The following is a 21,298-nucleotide window of genomic DNA, read 5'->3' as shown; positions in this document are numbered from 1 at the left end:
GTGCACTTTGAATCCTACGATCCCAGGGGGCGGCCCTTATTTTTTAAAATGCCAATTTTCTATTTATGATTACCCAATGGCACATACTACTAGAAAAGCATATTATTATGAAAATGGTTTATTAACATTAAGCAGGGTTTAACATATGAACTGCAATATCTTTTTTATAGAGACCTACATTGTGTGAGGGGCATAGTTTTCCTTTAATTTCTTCCCAATGTCACTGTGGTGGGCAATTGTGATGGGCCAATTTAGATAAACCTGACCACTCTGCTCCCAAGCCAATGACAGTTATCGATTATAAAGGGAGTCATTTGCGGACTGATAAGGTCCTCATCCAACTAAAATATCAAATGTTCTAAACAAATCACCACGCATTGGCCAAATGAGCTGCAGGCTCTGCTAGGACAGGCCAAGCTGACAGCCAATACTGGTCTAGGCATCGACATTGGGCAGATAATTTTGGCTAGTGTGTCAGCTTTGCTTCAGAATTTATTATTGTCTTCATCATAGTACACGTTCCAAGAAATCATAGTAAGGAACTATCCTTGATACATTCCCTGATTAAAGGCCAGACAGCCCTCCAAGGCTATACCTGTGCATCCAAGGACAGTCTAGCTGTTCATTCTCCACGGCAGTCCTGATCACTAGAGCCCAAGGGGAGATGTTCCCTTTTCTGCTTTGTGCTACTGAGATAATTCCAATTCCATTAATTGAACAAATTGGGTCAGAGAAGATTAAGTTGGGGCCTGCTAATGCAGCCAAAGCTGAAATAGCAAAAGACACGTTAAAAATAAAGTGGGATATGAGGGTTCTGCCAATATGCCAAAGTCAAAATCATAACTGAGCCAGGGCCACTGCCCTACTACTGTCATTGCAATGGAAAGTGTTTACTGATGCTTGTAAATAAAATCTAATATTTCCATGATTATATAATATATTCCAATCACTGGAACCGCATGGCTGTGGTGAGTGCACACAACAGCACCTCTCCTTCTGAACAGATCCAATTAGAATGTTCCACAACAAAACACTCCAAATTCCAGAAGCGACTGGATGGGAAATCCATGAGAGCATAATGTTTCCAAAACACAACACTGTGCTCAAGTGATAAATACTGGACTTTATAGTGCTCACCTGGGGCCAAGACCTCACAATCATGGCTGACCTTTTTTTTTTTTCTTTCTATGTGGATAAATAAAATTACCTGCCCACGGCCTTACTTAATATGACCATACAGCAGCCCAAACTGTGTGACGAGACATATACCATACAGTGGACCAGACGTGCATTGCCAACCATGCCCCCTCTCTGGCTTCTTGTGTTTGCATAACAAGTCCTATAATGATACCATAGCCAATATTATAGAATGGTCCTTTAACAGCGACAATATCAGAATTGCTTTTCATTTGTTTCAGTTTTAGAGACATATATTTTCCTTTATGCTCAAATTGAACTAATCCTTAAATTGCAGCCCTCTAGCCCTTTTAGTCTATACTTAGCTCCTGCCTCTCACTATCTATATCTAACCCGCCCCCAGCTAAATATCCAGTTATTTCTGTGCTGCTTTAGAAAATTTTATTTTAATGTTTTGGCACACCAACTCGAACTCCTGAAGACGGCCCGAGTTGGTGTGCCGAAACAAAATGTTCTACTTTTTTCACTATTTCAAGTCCTTGGAGTGCGGTTTTATTTTTGGTTTGCTATGCTATAACCAGCACCCAGGCAGTTGCCTATATCGAGAGTGCACCACCATAGACTGTGTACACACACGTTCATAATATGCTGTTATACAAGCATGTGGTTTATTTGTCATTTTAATGTGAAGCAGGCTTCCGTTTAACATAAACAGCCCATATGTTACCTTCATCCCTTCAATTTATCTTACATGACTTTAGGTTTACACGGGTGCAATTAATTTTTCTACTTCAAAATGTGCTATGGCTTGTTTTTTAGTCTATGGTTTTTACTCAAAAAGACATTATAAAGATAGCAAGACTCTTGCAGGGCAGGTTGCTTAAAATTGGTATCAGATAGGGATTTTTATTTAAAAACTTTTACAAAGTAAAACAAACACACATCTGAAATGTAAATATATTACAATATTTACAATAAGAAAGTGGTATTATTCCAAGAGTATTAGTACATGAGAAATCCAAATGTGCCCACTGATATGCATTCACACTGTTTTCGGACATCACTGATCTCAATACAATTTCTGTTGGATTTATTTTTATTATTTGATCAATTGAATCATCAGATAGGTATAAGATAGGATCTGTGCCACTGTGACAGAATGCTCTATCCCACCTTACGGTCAATGAACTGGTAATTGCACACTCTATACACAAACCACAAAAAAAAAAATCTGATGTGCCGCATCATACGACATGCGATTCGCCCCTTCACTGCTCACGAGGCAACTTCACGCTACTTTGCAAACACAAAGCAACACGTATGTTTTCCCACTAGCAATTTTCAGTATTGCTGGCAGGGAATTATTTTCAGGAGATTAATTGCCTGTGGTAGAGCATATTTATCGTGGACGACTAATCGCTACATCTGCCAGCACCCTTACTAATGATGACCATTAAAATGCGGGTAACTAATCTAATCTGGCATGCGCTACTCATTTGTAAAGGCAGCTTTACCCAAGAAATAACGAAGCAATGTGACAACCTGACCGCACCCGGAGTATACAGAACCTTATTAAGAAGAAATGGGCGTGTTTTACTAACCGCAGCATGGGAATAAAAACGTAAACAAAGCAGTAACCAGTGAGGAGAATAATTATAGGAAGTGCCCAGAGCTAGTTGTCTGGCTCCTCACCCTAGAGAAAGGCAAGTAGGAACATGTGCAGCATGAGCCCCTCTGCTCCTTAATGTACAGACACACATGCTCATGGTGTCATTGCTTACAATTGCCCAGCACTAGAGCTTACAATCTAAGGTCCCTTTCACATTCACACATATTAGGGTCAGTTTTATTAGAAGCCAACTAACCTACCTGTATTTATTTATGGTGTAGGAGGCAACCAGAGTACCGAGAAGAAACCTTCACATGCCTTACAGATCGAATATTAGAAAAACGGCACACCACTGCCATTAAGGATTTATACCAGTGTGCCATGAACTCTACATTGTGTGGCACATACAGGGTTAAAGCGCATGTTTAAGTTCCATTATCAATGAGAGGCCCGGGATGTTTGGCAGAGCGTGTGATGCTGAAAGATTATCCACTGTACAAGCTTTAATGTATTTGGCTGCTATGGAGTCTCAGTGCTGTGTGTTCTCTCTCTTACACTACAGGGAAACACAGTGACAAGATAAACAACTGCCTGTGACATCTGGGACACAAACACAAATATTCCATGGGATGGCAGCTGGCACTGCAGGAGGGCACGCACTTACATTTAGGGACACTTCCTCACCATCCAAATCAACTGATATAACCACAGTTGCAATCTAGCCCAAGTCATCAGACCCGATACATTGCTGGGGGAGCAGCAGTCTCCATCTAGGTAGCATTAACTTGTATCCCAAATCTCACCCTAAGTGGCCTTTAAAGGAGAAACAAACGCCTTATTAAAAAAAAACCCTACCCCACATAGACAACCGTTCCATTCCCCCAGCCTAGCTGCTAACCCGGAACAAATGCCCCTAACTTTTTACTTACCCCTCAGCAATTTCCGTTAAATTCGGCGTGTGCGCAGTTGTCCCGAAACAGGGAAATTTCTCCAACTGCGCATACGCTGCCACGCCGGTCTCATTCTCAGATTACCACCAAAGACCTGGAAGTAGGGTTGCCACCTTTAGTGAAAAAAATAACCGGCCGGTGGGGGGCGGGTACAAAAAGGGTGGCAACCCTACCTGGAAGATGGCTGCTGTGAACTCTGATCCCTGAATCTGCACCGAGGGGTAAGTAAAAAGTTAGGGGCATTAACCCGGGGTAGCAGCTAGGCTGGGGGGAGGGGGGTCTATGTGGGGTAGGGTTTTTTTAATAAGGGGTTTGTTTCTCCTTTGAACTGGGACCTCTTATCTCATAAAAAAGTTACAGATTTATAGAAACAATGGGGTAACAGTCACCCTGCTATAGTTCCAGGGGTACCCAGGGCACAAATAAGCACTCACCCCAAATCTCACCCTAACTGGCATTCAGGCTGGGCCCCCTTAGCTCATAACATGGTTACAGATATATAGGGACATTGGGGTAATAGTCACCCAGCTATAGTTCCAGGGGTACCCAGGGCAGCATATAATCATCTCCTAGCTGGCCTCCAGGCTAATCTCTTCCAAGTGCTTTGGGGCCCCTCACAAAACAAGCCCTGGGAGCCCGTGAACATGTAATACAGGGAGAGCAGTAAGAGCAAACAGCAGTTGCAGAGAGAGCTATGAGTGCTATGTAGGGCTATATGTTAATGTGACAGTTAGGGAACACATGGTTCTTTGCTCTCTTTAGTGTGTACATCACTGAGTGTTGTAGAGACTGTAATCTGAGCAGCACAGAGCAGGTTACATACATTCCTGCATGTTACAGGCAGCTGGCACAACAAGAAAACAACATCTAGCCCATTCACACAACAGCCCCCGGGCAGTTTGCCTTTTGATCCGATGCTTATTACAGACTATTGCACTGAAAGATTGGTACATTGCAACAGTGGTCACAAGCAACATTTAGGGGCCTATTTATGATGCTACAGTCTAATATAAACAATATGGCGCCTCCCTCCCATATGTATAAATGCAAATATACAGAGACAAAATGTTCTGGGCACACAATAGGCTATACCCTCATGTTGTACTGTCTTAACCTGTTCGCGATTTGTCTGGTTCGGCCTCATACACATCACAGACTGACATTGAGAAGTATAAAGCTGGTGGCATTTCCAGCTTATTTCTCAGTTAAGCTTTAGTTCACCATGAACTGCCCAATAAAGGTGTTAACAATACAAGGGGCCAAGGCATATTGCTAGTAGGTCCCAAGCTGGTAAAGGGGTCTCACAGCTTTGTGGGTCATACCAGTGACACAGAGCTTTATTCAGTATTACTATTCCAGGAATTGGGCTGCACGGCCCATGAAACCACAGGGAAAATCTCCTGTTTGAGCAATGTTTACTTGCTGGAAAATTCCAACTGCGCACACTGCCTTGAGCACTGTAAGACTGCCACCTCATTCTGTGCTGCATATGAATGGCAGCTATACAGCTATACAGGCTGCCCATGCCCCTGCACTGCTTTCTAGCAATCACAGTGCTGGCACTGGAAAAGGAAGAGCGAGTTAAAAGGCAAGCAGATTGAATTCTCATTATTTAGCACGAGTCTGTGCGGGAGCCATTTTCTCGGCTGCAGGAAGGGTGAGGGGCTGGCTTCACAGCTAGAGAGGATTTTCTGGGCTCTAGATCAGGGGCACAATCCACAAAACAAAACAAAATCCCACTTTCAGTTCTTAAAACAGGGCAGGATCTGCTATTCCATGAACTCACACCCACTTTCTGTGAAACACACTCACTTTCCTCCCCCTCTTTTGCATCAGTGTGGGAGCGTCACAGCCAGGACTTTCTACAAACACCACTGCACCCCCCCTCATGCTTAAAGGAGCAGTATCACACAAAAATATTTAATGGTTTCTACAGATTTAAATATAATTTACACTTAAGATGGCCATAGATGCAAAGATCCGATTGTTCGAGTCTTCGAACAATTGGACTTCCCCATCTCCCGACCTGCCACTAACCATTCCAATCAAATAAAGTAGAAAAGAACAGAAATCTTTTAACCTGGCCGATCGACGGGAAAAATGTCGGGACTCTCCACACACCATCCAAAAATCGTATGAATCAAGGATTCGTATGATCGGATCTCTCTCTATACACACACACACACACGGCTCCTGCACATGCACAGTCTCATGCTAACTATTTACTGTACACATACACACACACACATATATATATATATATATATATATATATATATATATATATATATATATTATATATATAAGGTATTATTACCGAGGAGTTTCATGACCATATAAAAACACGAGGCCGAAGGCAGAGTGTTTTTATACAGGTCATGTATATATATATATATATATATATATATATATATATATATATATATATATATATATATATATAGATATATATATATATATATATAGATATATATATATATATATAGATATATATATATACATACACACACACTTTTCATCTTCTTTTCTGTGTACATGCAGATTGGAGAGCACAATTACAGAATATTTTCCTAGTTATTTTGCTGGGATCAAATATACAACCTTTGATTCTCTAGAGCAGTGATCCCCAACCAGTGTCTAGTGAGCAACATGTTGCTCACCAACACCTTGGATGTTGCTCTTAGTGGCCTCAAAGCAGGTGCTTATTTTTGAATTCCAGGCTTGGAGACAATTTTTGGTTGCATAAAAAACAGATGTACTGCCAAACAGAGCCTGTAGGCTGCCAGTCCACATAGAGGCTACTAAATAGCCAATCAAAACATTCATTTGGCACCCCCAGGGACTTTTTTAATGCTTGTGTTGCTTCCCAACTATTTTTATATTTCATTGTGGATCACGGTTAAGAGAGGTTGGGGACCTATGCTATAGAGGCTATCAACTCCCAGCTTTCACATCTGTGGTTGGATGCCAAGAGGTGTAATTGGCATATTGGATATATATGTATATGTGTGTGTGTATATATATATATATATATATATATATATATATATATATATATATATATATATATATATATATATATATATATATATATATATATATATATATATATAAAATCGCACTGGCTTCTTTACATTTCTGTCTCAGATTCTTGTAAACATGACTTATTTTTGGTACCTGCGCCGGCGGTTTTCCCCTATGCAGACTGTGTGATAAGAGCAGAGGAAGCACAATGGGCTCACGCAAGGAGCCCACATGAGAAGGGAAAGCCACAGCAGGAAGGAAAGACATATAGTAATTAACTCCCCGCCATGATTTACAATAGAGGACAGAACATCACCAGTACTGCTCTAACTTTCCAATAATATTCTTCGAAACGGAGGTTTCTATTGAGCATAGAATGTTCTCTGCAGAGACTGCCCTACTGCTGTAGAAAAAATACCAGTGGTGCTGCAGAGATCTTCCTTGTTTTCCAGCTAAAGCAGAGAGAGTTGTATTCTGGTGAGGGAGAAGCAGAGAGCCATATTTACAGAGCGGACATTGTGCAGGGTTGGCTGGATAGGCTTTAGTGCATGAGCAATTTTGGCCAGTGACCAAGCAGAAGGAAATATGTGCAAGAACCAGAATTATGCCAAATATTTTGGCAATTATATCACTTGAAAGACCACTGATGTTTCTTTAAGCTGTGGGAAGCAAGGGGCTAGAGAGACTGTAACTGTGGGTCTCTGAGACCATCCATCAGAAGGCAAATCTTACAGCATTCATGCTCACAACAATATGTACCAGCAAAGTGGCTGAGGGCAACTCAGAATGTGGGAGAAATACAGATTGGTATCAATGCTGCACTAACCCATAGCAACCAGTTAACTATGAAAAGTGCAGTCAAGTTAAGCCTGAATAACACCCCTTGTTTAGCCCTGAAAGAGTCACTAGAAGTCTTGGTTGCTAAGAAAGGTCCCTGGAGGCTTTTGCAAAAGAATGCCTGTAAGTGATCAAACATATCAGAAGCCTTTCTACAGTTGGAAGCATCCCTGTTACACTCAACAGTTTGTGTTCTCACTTGTAAAAACCTCTGTTTCTCAGCAGTCAGACCATTTCAAATTTTCCTCAGTCTGATTGCTCAATACACTGACAACATTATTATATGGTATAGCTCAGAGACAGCAATATTTTGCCAAATCTAGAACTATAAATGCCTTCTACCCAAGCCAAGAGGATGTAGGATCCAACTTGATAGATATAAATCTCTTTTCAGTCCACATCACTGCATGTAATTTACCCAATCGGGAACCTGATTTTAGACTTTTGTAATTTATTGTTACAGAATTGTACACCCAAATCACGTAATCCTCTTCCAATAGGAAGCTTTGCTTCTCTTAGCGAGGCTTATCCTTAAATGCATAAACTAGCTGGCTTTATTTCTAAAAGGAACACTCCCTGCGTTGACTGGGTGAAACAAAGATTGCCCGAGCCAAACAAAATGACTGGCTGCCAAGAGAACTGCAGGCCAAGACCAGTATGTGGCTCGCCTTGACGCTTGGAAACTGAGTCGAGGCAGTTTCATGGAAACAAAAGGGAAGGAGAGGGTCAGCCCTAATCCACTCATTAATAATAAATGTATTAGGAAGAAGTGCAGAATAGTGGATACACTTGCACTGGGGTCGGTGCTTGCCACATTAACTACTGCTGCTTTGGGATTACAGAAATATAAACCCAAACAAAGTTTTGTCTAATAAAAAAAAAATAGAATTGTAAGAAACTAATACACATTCATAAGATTTTGTGTGTAAATAGCAGAAACAATGTAGCAGAAAGCTTTATACTCATCAGCCAGTTTCTGAAAAAAAGTTTGAACCTTTAGAGCGGAGAACAGAGAGATTTCTTTAAAGGAAAACTATACCCCCAAAATGATTACTTAAGCAACAGATAGTTTACATCATATTAAGCGGCATATTAAAGAATCTTACCAAACTGGTATATATATTTAAGTAAATATTGCCCTTTTACATCTCTTGCCTTGAACCACCATTTCATGATGGTCTGTGTGCTGCCTCAGAGATCACCTGACCAGAAATGCTACAACTCTAAAGCTGGCCATAGACGCAAAGATCCGACTGTACGAATAGAGGATTCGTACGATTTTCGGACTGTGTGTGGAGAGTCCCAACATTTTTCGTCCCACGGAGATCTGTCGTTTGGTCGATCGGACAGGTTAAAAGATTTCTGTCGGCTGCCGATAATATCTCTGCGTGTATTGCCGATCATACGGTTTTCAGTGGGAGACTGTCACCAGCTTTGTCTAACATAACTTTCTTACGATTGCTGTCAGGGGCAGAACATCGGCTGATCTGTTCTTTTACTACTTTATTTGATCTGAATGGTTAGTGGCAGGTCGGGAGATGGGGAAGTTCGATCGTTCAAAGATTCGAACGATCGGATCTTTGCATCTATGGCCAGCTTAACGGTAACAGGAAGAAATGTTGAAGACACAACTCTGTCTGTTAATTGGCTCATGTGACCTAAGAAGTATAGTTTGTTTGGTTTGTTTGTGTGCACAGTGAATCGTACGATCCCAGGGGGCGGCCCTTATTTTTTAAAATGGCAATTTTCTATTTATGATTACCCAATGGCACATACTACTAGAAAAGTATATTATTATGAAAATGGTTTGTTTACACGAAGCAGGGTTTTACATATGAGCTGTTTCATGCAATATATTTTTATAGAGACCTACTTTGTTTAAAGGTATAGTTTTCCTTTAAACAGCAGTTACAATTACAAATAACTTTTTAACCGTGAAAAATTTGTAATGAATATAGATATTTTTAATTGTAAAATTGCTTAGAATTACAGTTTGCCCATTTGGCAAAATGTTGTTTTAGTGTTTATATCCCCTTTATGCATTTACTGCCAGAGGGAAGGGTCAGGAGTTCTGTATAAGCATCAATTTTCGGCCAGATCCAAACCAAAGTTTGTAAGACTATAAAGAGCAATATTAATATTATTATTAACATGTATTTATATAGCGCCAACATATTGCGTAGCACTGTATCAGGGAAAGGCTCTCTGCTGACATAGCTTCTGCCTAAAACATTAGCAACTGCTCTGGGCAGAACAATGATATCATGACAACTTTAAATCTGTGTTGCCTAAACAATGTGCTATTCATTTGCATTTGTACTTGTAGTATATCTCTAAGCACCTACACACAGACAGCAGCCAAGAGCAGACATAATTATGCAGTGAGATGTGTAAAGGCAAGTAACAGGGAAGAAGCAAATATGCAGTAGGAGAATGGTTCAACAGGAAATACTACTTTGCACATGTTATAAAAACCAATCAACCTTATGGTTTCCCTAATTAATATCACAAAATAAAGATTACCCTTTACACCCCTTCTGAGAGTAAACCCTAGAAAACTAGACCTTAGTGACTGAGCAGTCTTATAGCAAACACCCAGGAGCAGTTTCTGCACGTGTATGCTAAAAGAAATGCAGATTAGGGACACTTCGTGCAGTAAGGGTTAACGCTGCTTCTTATGGGGAAACAAAACAAAGTGTTCTGTACAGTGCAAAGACAAATATTTATACTCCAGTGCGCTGGCATTTCCTTATTTGCACTGCTTCTTTCATCAGAGTCTTAAAGAGAAAATCTTCGCTTTACTGAAACAGAGCAAAGTCCAATCAACACCTTCGCCAACTAAAATTAAGTACAAACCAAAATCTGCCTCTGGTGAATATTTAAGCAAATAAATTCCCAGTTGGATCTTCCCAGTAGTGCCCAGATAGAGCATTCACAGGATTGTAGCCTAACTAGGGGAAATAAATTATTAAACCATCTGCGTTACTGAAGCAGACGGGGAACTAAAGCAACAAGCATTACCTTGCCTTAATCCTATTAATTACATCATTCTTGTCTCACTTTAAAAGGCTGAGACATTTGAGCTTGTGCAGCGGCCTTGTCTTGCTTTATGGCTAAAATTCTAGCTACTGTATCTCTACCCAACTCTGAACTCCCCGACTCTTATTTATTCCTCCTCAGGGAACAGTTGGCAAAGATTTAACTAAACAGCTCAAAAAGTCTAAAGGGAGTCATTGCTGATCTACAACTCCCAGCAAGCTTACATAATACAGCAAACCACTTCTTCTTCGTGCAGTGAGCCCAAAACTAACAGCAGAGACAGAGAATGGACCATAGGCCTAAAGGTACTTACAATATTAGGCTAGGGATAAGCAACCACTCCACAATCATTATTTGTATTACTATAAAACAATTTCATTTTTTGATGTAACCGTTCTTTAACCAGAACCAAAGCATATACTATACTTATATTCCAGTCCATTCCTGTACCTTGTCACTTTGGGATTCATGTAAACAAGGCAAATGTTCTGTTGCTACACAGAGCTTTCAGATAAGCAGCATATATAATCACAGCACTGGACCCTATTGTTCCCCAGGAAGGAGTCCGAAACACAGCTGCTGTGTAAATAAGATTCAACAAATAACAGATGAATCAGATGTAATCAGTTGTAAACGGTGAGTAGTCCTGTCATTTCTGTCACGTGACTCACTGAAACATGTGTATTATAATAGATAAAGTATCCTCTGTTGCAAAATATGAGGATATTAGAAGTTACCTCGGAGTTCCATGATCTGTATAAAAACACTCAGCCTTCAGCACTATATAAACAGTGCTTAGTGATGTCATTGGTTATAATTGGCGTTTAGTGGTGTTGTTTCTGTCACATGACTCGCTGAAACTTGTGTATTATAATAAATAAAGTAACCCCTGCTGCTAAGCATGAGGATATTAGTAGTCATCTCAACATTACATGTATAAAAACACTATGGAACTCCTCGGTAACTTACAATGTCATTATACTTTATAAGAGAGGGTACTTTATTCACTATATATTTTAAAAGATGGGCTACATTATTTACTATATATGTGAGTGTTCACATAGGACTGTATAAGTATGTGACTAGAACAGTAAAGTATAACACTACACCAGTAGGGAAAGCACTGCACTTGGAACCACTTATGACCCTCCCTTTAATCTCAACGCTGAATTGTAGAAATGTCACATTATTTAGGGGAACATGGAGACCCAACATAAACAGCATGGTGTCCCAGGCTTAAAAAAAACAAATGTACAAGTACATTCTGTGGGTTCCCTAACTAAGCCAGGCTGTACTAGTAAATACATATTAGAAGTACAAAGATAAGCCAGAATGCCCTCGCTAATAACAGCACCCAACAGCTTGTGCAATCACTCACACTGAATGAAAGGTGGTTTCTACTGGGTTCCAAAATGATCAGAACAACAGAAAGGTGGCTGTATTGTGTAGTCCTTGTGTGCTCTCCATAACCATGGCTGATCTGCTGTGCGTGGCTACCTTAACTAGACAGATCAAATATGCTGACAAATAAGATCCTCTGCGCTAATAACTGAAATATACAGACTGTAAAGCTTATTACAAAATATGCATCAGGTTATACAAGATCTTCAAATAAGTGCATAACATTTCTTACTTTTTTCAGTTGCTTTCCATCTTTTATTTTTTACAGTTTTTATAAAATCGAGGTTTAATTTTACTGTCTCTGGAGTTTGTCTGCCATCTCGGTAATTCAGGTGTAGAGTCTAAACTTTAAAAGAGTTGTTCACTTTCAAACAATTGTTCAGTTCAGTCATTCGGACGTTTTCTAATTACTTTTACTTTCTACCTGTGACTGTTTTTCTAATATTGTAGTGTAAAGTTTAATTTTTTACCTTCTAAAGTAGCTCTGGGGAGGGGGGTCGCTAACTCTAACTGTTCTAAATACATACATTTAGTTGATACATTTGTTATCTTTAGGGTAAGGGCACACGCTACGATTCGGGGAAATTTAGTCGCCTGGCGCCAAATCGCCTCTTCTTTGGGTGATTAATCTTCTCCTAGTGCCACCCGTCGGCGATTTCGATTCTAGCCAGTGGGAAGGCTTTTCGGGGAGATTAGTCGCCCGAATAAGAGGCGATGTCGCCGAGCGACTAAATCTCCACGAATCTTAGCGTGTGCCCTTACCCTTAGCCCTGTTGAGCAGAATCCATGAGTTTTATTAAAGGCAGCTGTTAGAATTAATACAATAGTTGCTTATATTTCACAGATACTGTTGAGAAATTTATCAAGTAATTGAATCAACTAAATGAATCAAATTGTAACAGTTAATAATTTGCTCCTGGATCACTGAGCTGCCAGACAAACTCTAGAGACAAGAAAATTCAACTTAAATTTTGGGAAAAATGAAAAAAAAATAAAAGATGCAAAACAATGGAAAAAAAGTTGGTTTCTGTTGAACAATCGGAAAACAACCCCAATTTGCTACGTTGGTTTATACATTTCTCAGCAGTATCTGTGGAATATTAGCAATTATTGTATCAATTCAAACAGTTACCTGTAATGAAACTCAGGGATTCTGCTCAGCAGGGCAAAAGATAAGAAATGTATCAACAAATGTAAAATGTATCATTTAGAACAGTTTACAGAGTTGCTCCCCCAGAATTGCTTTGGAAAGACAGAAGAACGTGAAAACTGTCACAAATTACAGTCATTGAAAAAAAGATCTTTATTTCTGGTAAGCTATCTAAAAACAACTGAACTGAAAAAAGTGTTGGAAGATGAACCCCTTTTATAATCATTGTAAGACAAAACAAGAATGAGGATATCTATACACTGACAAAAATTGCAATATTTGGGATGCAAATGTATTAAAGACCAGTCTATTGTTTTGACAGAAGGACACTTACCCCATTAACACCTAAATTACACCAAGAGGCAACTGAATACAGAAGGAGCAGGAATACACTCATTTTAGCACCAAGACATAAAAGTATTTAGTCAGACGTTATGAGAAAAAGCCACAGAAAGCCTTGCAGACAGCAAATGGTTCTTATGTTTTGAGTCATATTCAACGTTCAACTGTTCAAAAGCTGAAATAATTCATGGTTTTCATCATAAAAAGCAGAAAAGGTGTATGAATAGGAGTTCCAAATTACAGGCTAAATGCAGTAAATTATCTTTGGAGGCGAGCACTTGCACAATAAGAAGGTGGCAGCTATGAAGGCAATAGAAGCAGTCCCTAAACAGAGAGCTCAAATTCCCCTAAATTAGGGATCTTTTGATCAAGTCTAACACAATATCAATTCTTCAACCTAATAAAGATCGCTAGTTCAAAGACTAAATGCAAATCTTCACCCAAGGGTTTAGTTGTGTCCCACTCAGTCAAGACAAAAAAGTGCTGGGTAAGAAGAGCCATGATACAAAAATCATTTGCTGTTGCCCTTTTGCTTGAGTAAACAAACCATCCAGCTGCAGTGTTGTGAACCTGAAGTCTTTCTGGCATGACGGCGAGGAGCTAAGATCACATAACAGGAATAATAATGGTTATACACATCCAATAGGCATCTGTTTTAGTATTGCCATTTCACTTGGGTAAATGACAGTACAGATCAATAAACAACCCCAGGTACACAAGAAGCACATGCAGTTGTTACAATGTTTTATTAAAGGGGTGGTTCACCTTTAAGTTAACTTTTAGTATATTGTAGAATGACCAGTTTTTTAAAGTTGTTTTTATAGTTGTTTCATTACTTGCCTTTTTTTCTGACTCTTTCCAGCTTTCAAGTGAGGGTCACTGATCCCAACTAAAAACAAATACTCTGTACGGGTAAGGGCACACCTGGAGATTCTGGGAGATTTAGTCGTCTGGCGACTAATCACCTCTTCTTTGGGGCGACTAATGTGCTTCTCAGTGTCTTCCGCCGGATTTAATGAAAAAACGCCTGCACCGATGCACTTGCGGCACTTCGATTTCCGAAGTCGCACGAAGTTTCCTCACGACTATATCTCCCGAAAACCAATTGCAAATTGTCTCAAAATATCACTCTCAGCGGAATACTAAAATTTTACTCTAAGGTGAAGAACCCTTTTAATCCATACTCATGCACCCAGCAATGTAAGCACTTGGTATAATTTACCTTTATTTCAATAGAGTAGATGTACCCTGCAGCTAGGGTTGCCACTTGGCCGGTAAAAGTAATGGTTGATCTGAATGTTATTAATAGGGAAAAAATATAAATATATATGAAGGCCGGTATTTATTTCCAGAAAAGGTGGCAACCCTACCTGCAGCCTGTTGCAGAGATAAAGAAACATGGGTCAAAATAAAAAAGCACAGGGTGCTATAAATGTGTGAAAATCAACGCGTTACAAATCAAATTTCACACCATTTTAACTTATATGTGTTTTCCAGCTTTGCCGAATACCTACAAATAACTTTTGCCATAGAAACATGTACAGAAATAGTCTGTCTATACAAAAACAATCTCCCTGATGAATCCTTCTTAAGTAAATAGGATCCATGTGAGCCAAGAATATCTTCACGGCAGTACCCAGATTTAACTCCTTGTTAGAATGCCTAACCGTGAGCCCTAGAGAACGGACCCCACTGCTGTGCCACAGGGCCCGATGGCATAACATTGCCAAGCCCGTATCATTGTCAGGATCATCTCCAAGGACAAAAATACCCGATGAAAGAACGACTGCCCCCCGCACCATCAAATTAAAACTGCTTACAGTGCCGAAAGCACAGTGTGTTTAATAATTAATTAGCTTATGAAACTTTCACACTGTTTGAAATCCAAATAAGAGAAGGGGGGGGGGGCATAACAAATACAGGACGGTACATGACAGTTATTAAAGGGGACATAAAACCAAAAACGTAACTCTAAGCTACTGCACCACAAACATTCATTAAAAATGTCCAAGGTTTTAAAATTGTGAATATATTTGCTGCAAAATAATATATCTGTCTTCCTACTTAATCTCTGCATTTACGGTTCTGACTAGTGAAAACAAAGCAGGTCTTCTCCTCTCCACAGGTCTGCTAACCAGCTGGTGTAAACACTGCATTTCCCACAAGCCTCAGCCAAGGCTGCCCTTACTGCTGGTGAGCCTCAGGGCTATATAAATATTGTAGAGCGCTATTATCTACATAAAGTTGGACTGACCTACTGACTTGCTGCCCTTCAGTTGCTCAAGTCAAACTATCGGCACACAATGTCAGCAGAGCTGGGAGTTTGTCAACAAAAACTAAAGGGTTAACCAATATTGCTACAGGGGCTAATTCAGTGGTACTTGTGTGGCTTCCAGTAGCAACCAATCAGTATTTTGTTTTGCATAGTGTAGTTACAAGAAAATTAAAGCTAACATCTGATTAAAAGAGAACTAAACCTCTTCTTGAAGCATAGGGCCCCTTGTTGCAGTCACCCCATCTCCTTTTCCCAACCACACCAAGACCTCACCAGAACAGTCCTGTTTCCATACCTATACAGCAGGGCTGGGTGGCGGCCATGTCTGCTAGGCATGCAAAGAGGAAGCTAGGTACATATCGACTTTCATTGCGCATGCTTTGCACATGCTCAGCAGAAACGTCATTTTAAGCTTCTTGAGTGGACAAAGGTAAATGTGACAAATTGTAGAAAAGTGTAAAAATTCAAAAATAAATAAAAACAACAAAGAAATATTCAGCTTTGAGGACGACTCATTAAAACAGGTTAACTTCTGGAAAAACCTGTATAATAGAAAACAGCTTTACTTTTACAAGCATCTCACAGGATCCTTTATAGACCCCCAGTTCTGGCAGTAGCCAATGTAAGGTGATGCAGGGAGTTAGGGGTGTGTTTGTTACAGTTGAACACTGAAACCACAGTGTTTTGTTCTAATTGCTCGAGCGCCGCAGCATCGGTAAGACTGTCCTTAACATCTCTAATCCTTCTCATTAGCATAGCAACTAGGCCTGTCCCAAACACGATCATCAACCGTCCTGCTATCAAGTGGAAAAACACCACCCCTCGGATACAGAGAGAAAACACGGCGACCTTTCATCAGCAGTGTACAAAGTGTCAAGGACTACTAAAACTTGCTGCAGTTTGTGTTTATGTGAATGGCATTAAGGCCCCTCCCCCTCAGCAGGCTGCTATCTGATTGTAGCATCATAACCAAAACACAGCAATGCTAAATATGGGCAGCACGCAGCCTTCACTTACACCTCTCACTCCCCTCGGGGGCAAGGAGCTGCTGCGCCCTTTATACTCTGAGGCACAGAATGAGGGAACGAGTATCTTAAAGGGGCAAATAGGAAGCAACTAGCCAAAGGCAGCAGTGACTGAATTTGTTTCCATGCAACTACAATGTTACTTTATTTACCAGCAACCGGGCTAGTTGCTAAACAAGTTTATAGGGTGTGCTCCTCCGTGTTTATCTTTATTTATATTTATATATATATATATATATATATATATATATATATATATATATATATATATATATATATATATATATATATATATATATTTAATTCGAATATTTATATATTTAATTATATTTAATTTCTTATAATATTGATAACATTTTCTCAGTTACAATTTGCTTACAGCAGGGGTGTCCAACCTGCGGCCGAGGGATGGATATGAATGCGGCCCAGCTTGAAACGCTTGGTTCCAGAGGAAACATCATGTTGCAAAGGATATAGGAGGAGGGGGGAGGGACTCTGTCCATTGCCCAGTTAGTAATAATGATATAATAATAAGTCTATTTAATATCCAGGTGTCCCATATTCCAGTGTATAGCTCCATCTGGTTATCCAACTGGTGTTGTATTTCCTTTTTGTGTATTTTCTTTACGTTTACAAATCAAAAGTGTATGTGTATTTGACCTGAATCAGACGCTTGCACTCTGAACCAGTCTTCCATAAACGTGGGTGCAGGGTCAAAGTATTTATGTAGAGTTCAAGAGGACCCGCACTCCTTGGTTAGTGAACCAAAAATATCTTTATTTTTCAAAATTGTGCATCCTGCACAAGTTTGAAAAATAAAGATATTTTTGGTTCAATAACCAAGGAGTGCGGGTCCTCTTGAACTATATATATATATATATATATATATATATATATATATATATATATATATATATATCCACGCTGGCCGACGCTGCATTTTGCAGCTCTTGCACTATTATATGCTATGTACATACACAGAGATATCATGAGGAAGTGGGAGAAGTGCATTGTGAAAGAGGAGATTGTAAACACAGCATGGCCTATGATTCTGTAGCCTTGCCATGTGATGCACACAATAAAAGTATGAGTGAGTATACGTAGTGAAGAAAGTGCACCAAGAGTTTGTTTTGGTGGCTTTGGACTTACATACAAACCAGGCCTCTCTTTAACTGCATTTCTATAAAGGGCTTAGTGTCCTCTCCCACTTATCCAAATATACAGTTTCCCCTTAGCCAACATCTCGAACCCCATGACATTTGTCATCCGTGTAACAAATACTTTTATAATGACTGGCGCGATAAAATGAACAGTACAGTGCCAGTCTATTATTACCTGATTCTATAAGCCACTACCAGCATACACCTGATATCTTACTCTAGTGATCTCCAACCAGACACTCACAAGAAACATGTTATTTACCAAATCCTCTGATGTTTCTCCAAGTGGCCTCAAAGGGGGTGTTCATCTTTAGATGTCTGGCTTAGCAGCAAGCTTCCGGAGGCATAAACTCTGCCAGTCCACATCGGGACTACAAAATCACCAATTGCAGCCGTTATTGTGCGACCCCTAGGAACCTTTTGTCATGCTTGTGTTGCTCCCCAAATTTTAATAATTAAAAAAGGCTGACAGGTAAAAATGAATGAATAAATAAATAAAAAGGTTGGGACCCTTGTATTAGTCAATGCAGAGTCCAAAGCACTGCGGCACACTGACAAGATGAATGTGTTTCTATTCGTGGCATTTATTGGCTCCAATTCAAGTAGACAAAGGGCAACGTTTCGGGGGCCTCACAGGCCTTGTATTAGTCAATAACATCCAATTTAAAAACATAAAATGATCCCTTGCCCAATCACCGCCCGGCTGCCAGAGACCAACTGCAGGGCACATCACTAACTGCCACATAAATCATTAATAGTCAAACTCCTGGGGAAGTAAATGACGGAGTCCTTCCCACTGAACATCTACATTTGCCCAGATCAATACACTTGTGGGAATAACACGTTCAGAGACCAATAAAAGGAGGGTGCGAGACGTAGTGGCACTTCCAATCCTCCAGTTGTTTACCAACAAACTTCCCAGCATGCCTCAGCTGACACTTGCCAGAAGAGGGCAACAAGTCTTCATTTAACCCCCAACTGGGATTGCCAGACACAACAGAACAAGGCTACCCCCTGACAAGATACACTACCCCCCAGTAAAGACTACACGTCACAGCTGCAAATTCCCACGGCCCATGTGTCTACCAATAATAGAGGAATCTCAGGCAGACCTGGGCCTAAGGAAGATGCAATATATATATATATATATATACTGCTAGAAATTATTCAACTTCTAAAAGTTGTGGATGAGTCGTAATATGAGATTGTCATGACGACCAATATGAGCCAATGCGCCACACGAACTAACCCCCGGGGCAGTTATTTGTACCCCGCAATGACGCAACCAAGTTACCCCCGGACCCCTCCCCCTCCTGTCACAGCCCCTCCCCCTCTGCTTACAAACAGCCCCCCACGTGACTCACACTCGGGGTAGTTGCAGCGGTGGGGCCCCTCTCCTTTGGAACACCCCATCCACGAAGACTCCGTTCTTGCCCAGACATCGCAGGTAGAAGTCTCCGACGTCTGCGTCGTCCCCATCTCCGCTGCCGCCAGTGAAAATCTCCAGATGGCGTCGGGAGATGAAGCTAGAGTGGCCCATGCTGACATCTACACAGCCCTGCGACGAGTTGCGGCCTATGGTCACCGAGCGCTTCTTCATCAAATACTCGAACTCGCGGCCCTCCAGCCGGGCTACAACCGGCACCGCAACCCCGCTCACCGCGATCGCCATCTTGCGCGCGGGGGGAGAGGGAGGGGACCGGAGGTGACGGGAGCTCCGGCGGCGGCTCCGACCCCGTAAAGCCAGCAAGAGAAAAGGGAGAAAAAAAAAAAAGGGGGGGAGGCCAGGCGCAACCGAACTTGCAGAGCGAGCGGTATCCAATAGGAAGGACCGCCTCAGGGAAGATGTCAGGGAGAGAAGGCGAGGAGGGCGGAGCTTTCATGTTTGGTTGAGACGCGCTGAGAATTGACAAGGGCGGAGGGGGCGTGGTGGAAACTTGGTTGCGCTGTGACGGCAGAGGGCGGAGTTTGAGTAGGCTTAGGAGGGCCGAGGAAAGAGGGCCTGCAATGTGGGCGGGGCGGAGTTTAAGAGAGAAGCGAGGCGGAGTTTAAGAGCAGCATGGCGGCCGCGGGGTGTATCCTAATTCTGAAGGACAGAGACAGAGTAAACAATAATAACAAACGTGTTCCATCCAGCGGTAGTTCGTGGAGCGACCGTATCCGCATAGAACTATGAACCAGACTCCAGGGGCATGCCGGGAAAATCGGAGGGCGTGGTTTTTTTTTTTCCCCACGTGTTACCTCGAATTAACTCTGTTGTAATAAAGTTACTTCGATTTTATGTAATACATATAGAAATGATCCTCTGTAAGTAGGGTTGCCACGTTTTCTGCAAAAACAATACCGGCCTTCCTATTTATTTATCTTTTTTCCCTATTGATAACATTGGGATCAACCATCATTTTTACCGGACAGGCCGATAGGGTTGCCACCTGGCCGGTATTTTACAGGCCTGGCCAGTGTCGGATTGGGCCAGAGGGACACCGGGAAAAAACTTGGTGGGACCCTCCGGCCCAGAACTGCCTCTTAGTGTTGCAAACCCCTCTTTGTGGGGGGCCGCGGTGAAATAAAAGTTTTGCGTGTGCCTACTGACGGCGAGACGCGCGTGCAAACTGACGTCACACTGCACGCATATGTACAAAGCCGGCACCACTTGCGTATGGAGAGATGCGCCGCTCCGGAGCAGCAGGGGGGCCCTGGGGCAATAGCCCCGCTGGGCCCCAAACCCCCCATCTAATCCTGGGCCTGGCCGGTAAAAATTATGGTTGATCCCAATGTTATCAATAGGGAAAAAAGATAAATATATAGGAAGGCCGGTATTTTTTCCCCCGAAAACGTGGCAACTCTACAGGCCGGTAAAATACCAGCCAGTGGCAACCCTTCCTATAATGCATAGGTACGGGGAAGGGTAGGGTGGCATTTGCCCGAACCCCCAGATTCTAAGGGGTAATTGTAACAGCTGAGTACAAATGTCAATGCTGCGCCCATGGTGCTGTGCATTGAGGCTGCTCCAATTAGGGGAGCTGTAGTTCAACAACAATAGCTGGAAAGTCAGCTCCAGAGTTCGGTGGGCCCTCGTCTATGGTTGTTGGAAGATGTGGGAACAGCAGCTGCAGAATTGTGGGGTGTATTGGTTCCCTGGGCTGCTGTGTTCCATGTAAGCTTGGGAGTAATGCCTTGCTTTGGCTGTGGGGGAGGCTGGGAGTGTAGTAATAACACAGCTGTAGTCAGGCTGGACATCCCTGTGCTTCCTTATATTGTAGAACCCACTCAGACTGGGGCCCAGTCATGAAACAAATAAAATACAAAGACTGCAATGTTAGGCCATTGGAATTTGTCCCACATCATA

The 21,298-nt window shown here is 41.4% G+C and overlaps 1 protein-coding gene across 3 annotated transcripts in view; it reads right to left on the bottom strand.

The window, feature by feature from the left end:
* The window catches only part of foxk2.S (forkhead box K2 S homeolog), a 49,701-nt gene extending 29,974 nt beyond the window's left edge, over positions 1-19,727 (bottom strand). For 2 of the 3 annotated variants that reach the window (XM_018238564.2, XM_018238565.2), the window contains exon 1: positions 19,314-19,727. In XM_018238564.2, coding sequence (XP_018094053.1) covers positions 19,314-19,621 — 308 coding nt within the window. In that variant the 5' untranslated portion in view covers positions 19,622-19,727. The remainder of the gene's footprint in view (positions 1-19,313) is intronic. The other variant, XM_018238563.2, reaches the window with a different exon arrangement.
* Positions 19,728-21,298: the final 1,571 nt, after the last annotated feature.

This window comes from Xenopus laevis, chromosome 9_10S (genome assembly GCF_017654675.1).
Source record: "Xenopus laevis strain J_2021 chromosome 9_10S, Xenopus_laevis_v10.1, whole genome shotgun sequence".
Lineage (NCBI taxonomy): Eukaryota > Metazoa > Chordata > Amphibia > Anura > Pipidae > Xenopus > Xenopus laevis.
The sequence above is the reverse complement of the archived record's forward strand: the minus strand, read 5'-3'. Positions and strand labels throughout refer to the sequence as shown.